This window comes from Amphibalanus amphitrite, unplaced genomic scaffold (genome assembly GCF_019059575.1).
Source record: "Amphibalanus amphitrite isolate SeventyFive unplaced genomic scaffold, NRLGWU_Aamphi_draft 000446F_arrow, whole genome shotgun sequence".
In the NCBI taxonomy this organism is placed as follows: domain Eukaryota; kingdom Metazoa; phylum Arthropoda; class Thecostraca; order Balanomorpha; family Balanidae; genus Amphibalanus; species Amphibalanus amphitrite.
The window spans coordinates 169,145-182,117 of NW_024881940.1; the positions used below are offsets into that span (position 1 = coordinate 169,145).

General features: G+C 52.0%; 1 protein-coding gene across 1 annotated transcript in view; it reads right to left on the reverse strand.

Annotated features, from left to right (window-relative positions):
• LOC122391611 (meteorin-like protein) overlaps positions 1-11,525 on the reverse strand; it is a 34,751-nt gene extending 23,226 nt beyond the window's left edge. The window contains exons 1-2 of the mRNA XM_043385721.1: positions 11,335-11,525; positions 1,849-2,237 (exon numbers count right to left, since the gene is read on the reverse strand). Of these exons, the coding sequence (XP_043241656.1) occupies positions 1,849-2,237; positions 11,335-11,432 (487 nt within the window). The 5' untranslated portion in view covers positions 11,433-11,525. The remainder of the gene's footprint in view (positions 1-1,848; positions 2,238-11,334) is intronic.
• Positions 11,526-12,973: the final 1,448 nt, after the last annotated feature.

Sequence of the window (12,973 nt, forward strand, 5' to 3'; positions counted from 1 at the left end):
TCCGGAAGATTAAATCCCGAAAGCACAAAAAAGAATATTTTAATTTAGAACAAATAAACCTACCCGGTAGGGCAGTTCGACTTTGGCCGATTGTATCATCAAAATACACACCCGGTACCTCTTTCTCTGAAGAATTAGTTGTTAGTGTCTCATTCCCACGCTCTTATCGTGTTCCTTTTTCTGTAAGTGTCAAAGAAGGGTTCATTTATCAGTGCCGACGACAGTTGGGTTGGACGTGACCCACGGTTCATTACCGCCTATCTGAGACACCCGGCAGGGATTTTTGTAGAAACATAAGCGAAGATGGTAAGAAAGGTCATCAGAATCTAGAGGAGTTGATAGTTGCAATATTGTAACAATCACCATCGGCACGACGGTTAATCGAATAGTTATCGAGGGTTAATCGTTTAAAAGTTGATCGAACCATACTGATAACTCGCATGAAAATGCGCTTGCCCAGGCTTCGAAACATACCAAGTGTTTTTAGTCACGAGCGGCACAAGAAGTGCGGTCAGCGTCGACTTCACTCAGGAAGACAGAGTACTCGAGAACAACGAAAAAGAACTCTGACATCCAATGAATAATGTATGGATTCAATATATCGACAACCGCAGTGGGTGTAAAAACCCGACATACGAGATTTGCCAATCGAGAACCGGCGTAATTCAGGCACGACCCGCACATTGGCATGTATGAAACTCGCGTGCATATGATAGCTGATCAGAAAAACGTCTCGCCGAGTCCGCTCCATCAAAAGCTGAGAGGCAGACGTCGCAAGAAAATGAGGAATTTATTCAGAGGATCTATTGCGCTTCTGGACGCGTGCGGCCATCCCTTTTTGCCTATCTTCTTCCTATATGGACGAGGCGTGCCCTACGGTAGGGCTGAGACTGAATATGAATGATCTCACTGTTTTGCATTGGACTGCATCGGCCGCGGCAACTTGCCGCTGGCTGTCACGGTCGGTGATCAAAGCGAGGGCCGCCGACCAGTGCCAAACCACAGGCGAAGCCGCCACCGACCGGTCAGCCTGGTCAACTCGCCAGCGCCAACACTCGACTGTCGGTTGTGTAACAGTCCAGCCCGGTCCACACTTTCGCTGCAGCGACCGTGAGCTCCCTGCGGCGGGGTCCGAGAGCACCCGACGAGTCTCCGGCTCGAGCTAGACGTAAGTGGTCCACTAAATTACATGTTTATGTTTATGTACCCTCATACGAGGTCATCGGTACAATACAACGGTCCGGAATAATTTGGTGATCCGCTAATTTGGTACAATGCAGCAATTTATCATACAGGTTTGAACTCGGACAGTCATTTCCAAGGGCTACCCTGCAGATCAGCTTTCACCAACATACAAAGCACCCATATTCGAACGGTAATGACCCACGCCAACGAATCTGAAATGAGCAGTGAGGTCCTCGGAGACATACCGTCGACGGTTGTCAAACATACGCTTCTGACACAAGAAAACGAGTTAGGGATGCAAGCACGTCATCACTGACCTCGACTGTCGACAGTGATACTAATATCGTCACCAACAGCCTTCTGACAGCATCTCTCAATGGACATCTTCACCAAGAGCACTATAGACATCTCCACGCACAGCATTATCAACATCGTCACCAACAGCACGACCAGCAACACTTCCAACAGCAACACAAACAGCTTCAGCAGCACGCCAACACCTCTAACGACAGCTCCATAAATAGCAAATCTTCTCCCATAATGACACTCACAGCACCATCCACAGCTACACCAGCGTCAAGCAAACATCACCACCAATACCACCAACATCATCACCAACACCACCAACACCAAGTCCCCATGGTCGCCCGCAGGCCCACTCACCTTCCATGTCGTCCCACAGCCGTCCAGTCTCGGTCGGCTGAGCATCATACTCGAACGTCACTCCACTCCTTCCTAGCGGGTCCGCCGCTTCGCCAGGCGCCTCCACATACAGCGAAGCCGAGCCTCCGCGCGAAGCGAAGCATCGCCACTTGTCAACTGCCTGGCCATCATCCTCCGCCCAAAGAAGTTGAAGACGTCGATGACCCTCGACGAAGAGACGCGCGCCACGGCTGCCATTCTCGACACGAAGACAGGCGCGGAAGTCGAAGGCGTTGGATGGATCGAGGGACACCCGAAGGGCGCCCTGAGGGTAGCGCCACTCGACCTGCCCGGCAGCACAGCCCAGGGAGACGACCGTCACGTGGCCGGGAGAGCCGTGCGCCAGACCGCTGTGGGTAGAGAGGGGAGGAGTGTCAGAGAGAGAGAGAGAGAGAGAGAGAGAGGGGAGGAGTGTTAGAGAGAGAGAGAGAGAGAAGAGAAAGAGAGAGAGAGAGAGAGAGAGAGAGAGAGAGAGAGAGTGAGAGAGAGAGAGGGGGGGCTCCGACGTAGATGATGGTGTCAGAAAATGCTTACTAAGATCAGCTTTCCATATTAAATGAATTTAAATCACATAAGAATGGGCTTAATAAGCAATCCAACGCAGCGTGTGAGAAATATCTCAAATAATCATTGACGAAGACCAATATTGGGATTCGGAAACATCGAAATATGGAAATTACGCCGCAAAGAAGGCCTTTAAAGCATGATCACCATACCAATAGCCATGTTCCTACCACAAGATCAGGCATCAGACTGACCGAAAGGGCAAATTTCACACTCCTTCCCTTCAATCGAGATATCGCCGCCACACCATCTTAAAAAACCGTTCTTTGACCCAAAACCCCCAGCTCTCAAACAGGTATACACCATGTCATTAACAGCGAAGAATCCCACCGATTTGACGGAGGAGAAAGCTGAACGCGTCTTCGGACACATTATCGCTAGTTCGGCTTTTTTTGCCGCATTCCTTCCGAAGCCCCATGCTTTACAAGACCAACAGCTTGTTGGCTGTAGAGGGAAGGCAGCGAACGGTGGACGAACGGACGGCGGATGATAGGTAGTGGATGGTAGACGGTGGATGGTGGATGGTGGATGGTGGATGGTAGACGGTGGACAGTGGATGGTAGACGGTGGATGGTGGATGGTGGACGGTGGGCGGTGGATGGCGGTTGGTTCATGGTGGACGGTGGATGGTAAAGGTGGATAGTGGACTGGCGGTGGACGGTGGACGGACGGTGGTTCACAGTGGACGGTGGACGGACAGACGGACTTCAGACAGGCATCCGGCGGGTAGCGAGCGATGGACAGACGGGCATACGGGAGGCGGGAGGTGGACAGACAGGCGGACGGGAGGACAGGCGACGGGAAATGGGCTGTAGACGGGAGGCGGGCGGTGGACAGACAGGCGGACGGACGGGTGGGTGGGCGGGAGGCGAGCGGTGGACGGGTATCGGGCCGCCGGCCGCGGGCGGTGGGCGGTAGACGGCGAATGACGGTGGACAGGCGGACGGGAATGAGTACAGGCATCAGCCCGGCATCCAACCGGCACCGGACGGCGAGCGGTGGACCAGCGTTCGGACGGCGGCGGTTGGTGGCGAAGTGACTTCACTACCCGATAAGATAGTGCTAATGCTCGGGCGGCGTCGGCCTATCGGTATTATCGGGCGGTGAGTGCACCCGCCGGGTGGGACGCAGCGGTATCGGACCGACCAAGTGCTTCACGGTGTAAGGAGTCGTGGTATCTGGTGCTTGTGGACGTTGGGCCAGGCGGGTGGAGTGTGGATAAGAGAGAGAGAGAGAGAGAGAGAGAGAGAGAGAGAGAGAGAGAGAGAGAGAGAGAGAGAGAGAGAGAGAGAGAGAGAGAGAGAGAGAGAGAGAGAGAGAGAGAGAGAGAGAGAGAGAGAGAGATCGGCCACTTTTCGAAAGACAACGGTTCTGTAGGGCACAAAGCGATAGATATGGGCAGTGGGCACTGCAGGCAGTGGGCACCATGAGCAGTGTCCATGCTGGTGAATGCCGACTTTTGCAAAAGGCTAAATGACCTTTATGCATATACTTGCGTCATATAAAGTTTACGTAAATGCCATAAAACTTGTACACAAAATGTCGTTATCAGTCTCCCATCCCACCACCCACCGGTCCTCTCCCGCTGCCGTCGCCGCCCCGGGGTACGCCTGAGGTCTGTTCACCTGACGCACATTCCTCGGCCAGCGGCGGCGGACCGGCACTCTCTGATCCACAGCCGACCAATTAGAGCCCGGTGGGGGCCGGCCTCCGACCGCCGAATGAATAATTATTGACCGGAGCGGCAGCGCCAGACACCGTTCGACAGAGGGAGGGGGAGGGAGGGAGAGAGAGAGAGAGAGAGAGAGAGAGAGAGAGAGAGAGAGAGAGAGAGAGAGAGAGAGAGAGAGAGAGAGAGAGAGAAGAGAGAGAGAGAGAGCGAGAGAGAGAGAGAGAGCGAGAGCGAGAGAGAGAGAGAGAGAGAGAGAGAAGAGGGGGAGTGGAGAGAGAGAAAGGGAGAGAGAGAGGGGAGAGAGGGAGGGAGGAGAGAGGGAGGGAGGGAGAGAGAGAGAGAGAGAGAGAGAGCGAGAGAGGGAGAGAGGCGAGTGAGGAAGCAAATGATGAGTTTGAGGGGTGAATAAATCAGGAGTTAGGGGAGCAAATTAGGGGAGTCAAAGAGGATAAATCATGTCGAAGAAGTGAACAAAGCAGGCGGAAAGAGAATAAACGAAGCGGAGTTGCGCGAGTGGACAAATCAGGCGACTGATGAGTCAACTTTATAGGAGTGAAAAATTTGTTTAAAAAGAAAGAAGCCATTAGCCAATTGTATCAGAACAAACAATTTAAAGCATCGGAGGAGTGAAAAAGCACATGGATAAGTGAAACAAAAAAACAGACATTGACTGAATCCAGAGCAACCAAGTCAGGCGTCGCAATCCGTCGAACGGTCGAACTATCAGAATGGCGCTCTCGTAGAAACGCTGCCCAGACATCGGACTTTGGCCCGGCCGGCGTTCACGGAACTGGGTAGGTTCCTGTCGGCCCTACCATAGCACTGTTTGTAGTTGGACGTGGCGTCGCCTGAGTAACTGTCCAAACTATCGGCATACCTCAGGGACGACAGATTCCACACAACCTGTGTGAATTTCGTGTTATAAACAGACCTTCCGGCGTGTTTTATGGGTCGGTTTGTTTGGATTGTCATGGTTACCAAGCAGAACACCCCTCTGTTCAGATGATATCTCAGAAGTCGGCCCAGCTCACGCCTTTCATATTCATACCCCGCAGCCACCACCGATAGCTATGCTCTGCCTGTCACACTGTCGTGTTAAGCATGCTTTTGTCCCGCATCGCAACGTCATATTGCGTATGCCGTCTGACGCGAAATATGAAAACCTAGCCCACCTTTGTGAAGGGTTACAATACACCATTTAGGTTACTTACTGCCTAATACCTATTCTCTCATCGCCTCTCCGCCTCCATCGTCCCTACCAACCGGTAAATTTCTGGGCTCGTCTTGTGTCCTGTCCCGCTCCGCAAACTAGCCATTAACATTGGTTTTTATCTTCGACTAATGGAAGGTCTCTGGCGGCCGGTCTCGGCAGTTCGGCGCGTGACGGGCGTCGTCAAACCAGCCGCCCCCCTCACTCCCCGGGGTCGGGCCGATGAGGGGCGGTCAGTCGTCACCGGCACCCCTACCCAACCACAGAGGCCTACCAGGGTAGTCATTAGGCCCTCTAGCCTCCGGCAGTGCACGTGTGCAGAAGCGTGGCTAATTTAGGGGACAGTGGCGAAGAAAAAGTCTGTCTGGGGAGAGATGAGGAGATGGAGCGAGAGGGAGAGAGGAGATGAAGCGAGAGGGAGAGAGGAGATGGAGCGAGAGGAGGGAGGCGGATAGGACAGGGATCGGCGGTGGAAGGGTTAGTGGAGCAGAAAAGGACGCAGCTCGGGGCGTATTTCGACCGATAGGTGCGGACACCGGCCCTGAGAGGACTGACACGATCTCTGGGACTTTTTTTGTTCATTTAAAGGGACCACAATGAATTAGTTATTTAAGTTATATATTTTCAGATCAATCGATGTTCGTGGAGCTAGCTGTCACTTCGTCCAGCCCGCAACATGCGTTTCATTACCAATGGACAATGACTTATGATTTGCCATTGAAATAACTGAGCTTCGACCAAACCCTCAAAAAATGTCCCAGCACACGCATCAATTTATGCAGATACTGCACACAGATCACAGCAGCCTCTTGCTTCTCGTTTCTTTCCAAATCCTGCCTCGCCGCCTCATCCCGCCCGTCCCTTCATCCCTCCCTCCGGCTGACCTCAATCCTCATCCCTCCATCCCTTCCTCAGCGCCGTCCCTCCATCCACCCTCCACCCTCCATCCCCCGTCCCTCAAGGCACCATCCCTCCGGCCTCCAGGCCGGCCCGTGCGGCGCGGCACGGCACACGGCACGCGGCAGTGCGCCGGCCGGCCTCCGCCAGCCCCCGAGGCGGCCGGCCGCTCGTCCGCGTGCGGAGTTTTTGTGCGTGACCGTGCGGAACCGGTCGGAGGCCAGCAGCGTGCCGTTTTATCGGTGCCGTTTTAGGCCGAGCGGGACCGAAGAGTGGCCGCGAGTCTAGAGACAGACGGACAAGACGAACAAGTCAGACACGCAGAATGGATGATGGATTAAGTTACGAAAACATGTAGGAACGCACACGGCACAACATCGATTGGGATGTCTTTTTTTGTTACAGGTGTACGGCGCAACAACTTAAGAGCTGACCAACTGAGAAACACCTAAATGAGTTAACTAGCCGAAAAGTGGCCCATAAGCGGAGCAAGAGAGGCGAAATGACCAACTAAACGACTTAACGGTGTGAAGAAAACTACGTAGTTTGCCAGACGCCAGGGAGTGCAGACTGCTATAGAGGATAGCAGACCTCGGGAATGACAGACTAATAGTCTATGTGTAACGGACACTTTGCAGGACAGACCAGCCTGTCAACCTCAAGTAGACAGACGTAAGACTACAGTTTTGTGGTGTGCCCGGAGGTCAGATAACCGGTTGAAAATATGCGTTTTGTATCCATTCTCAAATCTCAGCATGCTAGGAGAAACAATGAACAGGTGGACAGGTGGATCGCACTTGACAACAGGTGAATCAGACAAGTGAACAGGTGTTATGGGCCAGAATAAATCGATATTCACGCAAGGAATATGGGACTCCCCTACCTGGAAACGGGCTGTGAATTTAACTAAAAATTGAGCACTAAGACCAGTGTAAGGCAAGCGCAACTCTGTATCTAGAAAACTGAGTAATATCACATGCCTATTGTTCATATTTCAGTTATGCAACACAACATAGATGCACTTCAGGAATCCGTTCCTAGAGACGTTGCACAAGATCATGCAAGTAAAATTTGAAGAACCAAAGGATGTATCACCGCGACAGCCCCCACCAGACCACGCGACACGATATGATACAAAACGAGACTCGGAAGATCCGGTTTCGGCTCATCCAGTTGGCAAACGGGCTACCCAACAGGCCCGGGCCGCAAATGTCAAATATCGCCAAATATGCCACCGGGCGGCACACGACTGCCTGAGCTATACCCACGCCTGCAGGCTGCAAGAGCATATGTGATTGGATGGTTGGTTTGCTTCCATGGTCAAAGGCAGTTATGGACAATTGAGTTGTGTGTAAATAAGGCTAACAGCGATCGCCAACAAAACTAAGCTATTTTTGGCGCATGGACATCATTTATCGCGGGAGTGGCTTGATTTATACCACTTACGACAAGTTGTGGTTAAAATGCGGGAATATGGCTACGAAAAGTGAAAACTCGTACCTTTTCAAACCCAAACTGGAATAGGAGATTCTCGCCGGGCGTTGGGTGACCGCCTACACCCAGATTGGTTTCACTAGCGCACGCTTGGGGTCTCGTGCGTGATGACAGGCGCCTCGCTACCCCTCCCTTCACTCGACAATGTCCTCGCGACGAGGAAAACTGGACAATGTCGCCACCCGAGACAGACGCTTTATGTTCGTGATTGGTTAATTACCTTGCGAGGCGATGGGCGTACGGTTGTGTCGTGTACTGTACCGTCCCGCTCGACGACTGAGGATGGGTGACAAAAAAGGAGCGAGCAGGAAAAACGGGCGCCGAATTAGAGTGGCGACTTTACCAAATTAGTGGGAGCGTTGGTGGAAAGTGAGACAGGTTTTATGTGTAGGATGTCAGTCACGACATCACCCGTCCTGCGTACAGAGTTGATCTGGTGTGTAAGACCCGGTAAACCGTAATCCTTCATATTAAAGAGGGTACATTTTAAGGTATGACAACACACCTGCCAAACCAATCCTAGCAATTAACATGAAAATAAGCCGTCAAGCATTTCATAAAAGTAAAAATAAAAATGATTTTGAATTTCATATTCGTTGCATTATCCCCAACAACCCATAGTGACATCCGCACTAGAAGGCACTTCATCCGGAACTTCATCCAGCACTCCAGTCGGCAATTCGGAAGGCACTCAGGCGGCGCTCAGGCAGGCGGCAGCCATACTGACCCGCGCAGGAATCCAGCACCGGGTCCTTCGGAAGTATCGGTCAGGCCATATGACGGTCCCGCTTCCACATACCAAGGGTTCGACACGGCAGTTTTTGCGAGCATTGCTCGGCTGCCACTGTGGTACCGTATTGTCCGAGGCAAGGTCCGGAGCAGTGTAGCGGTGGGAGGAATAACTACCTAGTTAGTAATGTGGCGGTCGCGATACTAACGTGTGGTGGTGATACCGCTAATGGTGGTAACGGTAAAGCGCGCTGGTTACGACCGAAAAACTGCGCTGCTGGCGACTTTGCCATATTGATTTGCTCTTCGGTCTACCTTTTTGGCAACCGTGCCTCGATGAAAAACTGCAATTACCATCAGAATAGCTACAAACCATAAAATAAAAATAAATCAGGAATACCGCCACGCTCGACATTGATGACTTGCACGTTGGCACCAATGGCGTCTATAGCACGCGCAGACTCTATGCAGCACTATCACCACCTCATCACCAGTTCATCCATGAATAACAAATGAGTCATCTGAATCATCCGGCCGACTAACCGGCGCTGACTCGAGTTAGGTTTGTAGAGAAACTCGGCAGGGGTCCGGAGCCGAGCGACCGGCACAGCCGGTTTGGTGCGGTGGCGAACCGTCCGGCGGCGTCTTCGGGCAGGTCTGACGGTGTCTTCGGGCGTTCTGTGCCAGCACAATTCCGGACAAGTCGGCTGGCATAATTCCGGACATGTCCGCTAGTATAGCATAAGTCAGTGTAGCTCTGTAACTTCACTACGGCAATAGCAACACGGCACAACTATCTCTCGACAAGACTGTAATCTGCCGAACTAAAGGAATAAATTAATCTCCCCAAAAGAACTGCTATTTACCAACAAATGTCTCCCATTCCCACACTAGTCTACACCTGTCGCCATAGAAACCGCTCGTCCAAGCCACTGTGACTTCATCCAGGCCTAATCCCTATTGTTGTCACTCTTCGTTTTTTGGCGCGAGCGCGGTCGGCGCGCGCTCAACAGGTGTTACTCTCCTACGGGCGCTGCAGTCGTGCACCCCAGCATTCCCACGGTCTGGGAGACTCGCACGCGACACAGCTGGTAGGGCGCTAACACCAAACCGCGGGAACGCTAGCCAGACGGCGAGATTTGAATGACGCACGCGCTCACAGCGAAGCAACAACATGCGTGGGATTTTTTAGGCCGGGGTTGTGCGAACGATTCATGGGATGTCCCCGAGTTCAGTAACACCACGGAAGACGACAGATGACACGGTTTGTTCGAAGACGGCTTAGATCGCGATCCGTGAGACCGCCCGATTGGCGGTGTCACGACTGAGCCCGTGGGAATCACGCACTGTTTGAACAGGCGTGAGAACCAGGCTGGTTCAGCGGCAGAGCAACGGAGTCAGTCTGGACACGATATATCAGCGGCGATCATAGGAAGGGGGATCATATGAGCCGTCAGATGATCAGTAATTACAGCAGTAGATGAGTCAGGACTTCAAGAGTCATGAGAAGAGTCATGAGAGGAGTCAGGACAGCGACCATCCGAGCTGGTCGCGCGGGATCGGACCAACTGAGCCGGTCCCAGGATCGAACTCAAGTCGATATCAATTATCAGATTCTGCAACTGAGTCGGTCCTTGTCCAGACAGTGGACCATCCGATATGGTCCCCACACTGGACCATCTTCATGACTCGTTCCCAGGACCACTAAGGCAACTAAGCGGATTACAGGAGGGCCAGTTTTTAACCTTAGTTCCCTTATATTTTTCCAACTCCCTGTCACACCTGTTGCAATTCTGACGACGGCAATTCTTCACGGCATCTTCGATAGCTAAGTTGGAGTCTCACATGCACTTATTGCTACACACAAACGATTCTCTATATGGAACAGCCGTAGTCCCTAATCCCGAGCGTAGTTGTGCGTAGTAACTACGTGCGTATTTCTACGTGGGTTAATCTCTGCAACCCTCTAACAGCCACTGCACCCCGAAGGCCGATAGCAATCGTGTCACTACCATCACTCACAGGAGGAAAAATGTCTCCCGGTGCACCTTGCAAGGTGCATCCCTGCACTGGGCACGTGCAGGACACGGGTAAAACGGGGAGAGGAAGAGGGAGAGAGAGGGGAGAGGGAGAGGGAGAGAGAGAGGGAGAGAGAGAGGGGAGAGGGAGGGAGGGAGAGAGACTGAGAGAGAGAGAGAGGAGAGAGGAGAGAGGAGAGAGAGAGAGAGAGAGAGAGAGAGAGAGAGAGAGAGAGAGAGAGAGAGAGAGAGAGAGAGAGAGAGAGGAAGGGAGAGAGGGGAGGGACAGAGACGGGCCCGCCTTGACCCGAAAAGACCGCCCGTCACAGTCATGACACGACTACAAATGATTACGCTGGATTTCGAGGGAAGAGATGGGTGCAAAAAAATATGCCGCGGAAAACAAAGCAGTTCGATAGAGAATGAAAACGATGCGGATTGGAAGGGAAATAAAGGCTAAAAATTGCCATTTTTATAGGATAAACAGCCGGTTACGCACCGTATCAAGCAATAAGAGGCTCAGGCGACAATGCTCGGGTATTTAGCACCAATAAATAAGCGTATAAATGGATGCAATGGTGGGCACTTGAACAGTGCGACACGGGCCCATTGATCCTATCGATACCAGGGCGCTTGAAATGACCTCAGATCTGCACCTGCTCGGAAGATGCCGGCCGGGGACATCAGATCACAAAATCATCATTTCCAAAGCACAACACTGACCGCTGAGCTGTTATATGCACTCTGACTAGTTTACACGATCACCAATACCTCAGACCAGCGCACAGTGAGACTCTAGGCTCTGCCCCAGCTCAAAACACCTGTTACCTCGGCCCTCATCCACCTGTGTTCTCACAACTCACCTTCCCTTCCAGTCACATGTCAGAGCCTTTCCGGAGGTGACAGCAGCAGCCAGACACACAAACAGGGTCCATCCAATCCTCCAACAGTGCACCTCCATCGCACTACCTGAGCGCGCAGCCAGACATTCTCAGAAAACACCGGACAGCGGCGCAGCACCCACACCCCTCGCGCTACAATCACGACTGACAAAAATTGGCCGCGGGTTGGCGGACACTAGCGCCGCGCGTGGCGAGAATGCGAACTACGCTGTGATTGGAGCGGCTGTGGCTTTGGACGCGGGGTGACGCCGCTACCAAAGTCGGACTGTGTGCCGCAGCGGCGGACGGTGGCGGCCGTCTAGTTTAGCCGCGGGCGAAAGTGCGGTCCCCGATAAAAATGCACTGCTGTTTCGTCGGCAGGCGGGGGCGTAGGAGGGAACTGGCGCGACCCTAGATGACCCCAGCACGTGAAAATGGCGGCGGCGAATCATCGTAGTAGCGCGCGAATCTCACGGTCAAATTGATGTGGGAACGGTCGTGAGGTAGGCACGTGGCAGCGATTTGAACGTGGGAACACATCGCTTCATGGTGCCTTCATGGTTGTTCAAGCGTGGAAGTACAACTATCAATAAAATATGGGTGTGGAGTATGAACGATGAGTGACCATCATGAGGAAGAGAACAAACGCCGCTATTAATTCTAACGGACTTCGCAAAGTGAGGATCATCGGATTTCCTATCTTTTCGCCAAAATTATAATTCGCGAAAGAGGGCACAGGACACCACTCAGTTCCTTAGACGCTTTCCAAGTCCAGAACGCCGTGAATATTACAAGCCAGCAGCAGCAATGAGCAGCCAACCATGCCCATCAACCAGTCATTACAATTTTTGTCATCGGCCTCTTAGTCAATATAGACGTCAAAATGCGTTGCACTAGCAATCACCAAACAACTAAATGTGCGCTCAAGCATTCAATTCCTACATACGAAGCACTTAAATGATCAGTGGTGAGTGGATATCCCGGAATTAAAAACATGTTCTTTGGGCCATCCATGGCAGAGGGGATAGGGTGAGAGGAGGGAAAGGCAGAGGGATGGGTGTATCAGTAGCTGATCAGGTCACGCTATGCTGGTCGCTGGACTCAGCCCATGCAAAATAGCCAGGAGAAAATCGGCCTCCTAACCGACTGCCCACCAGCCGACAGCGTGAAGATCGACAGCAAGACACTTCTTCAGAATAAGACTAAGGATCTTTGCAGTGATCTTCTGAAGATCTTTTTAAAGATGCTACTGATTTTATTTTGCTCAGCTTTGGCTCATCTGTGGCTCAGTAAACTGCATTTATGTCATCTCGAGTATCTAAAGGATCAACTTTCCTGTTGAGTCTATCACCGACAACTAACTATACTCGTATGGGAGACGACAGGGACCCATATTTTGTCACCGACTGTGAAAGTCAATGAAACTGTTCACTGTGGTGTGTTTTGGGTATTCACAAATGCGCTTACAATAAGGGAAAGTAAAAGTTTGCCAACAGGCATAGTTTTCCTCGGTAAAACCATCCACCGGCTATAAGTATTGTGAGCTGTGACTGCTAAATGAAAGGGATACCAGTGGTGAGTGGACATATTGGTAGCTCACACAAGAGTTTTGCTTTCAAAA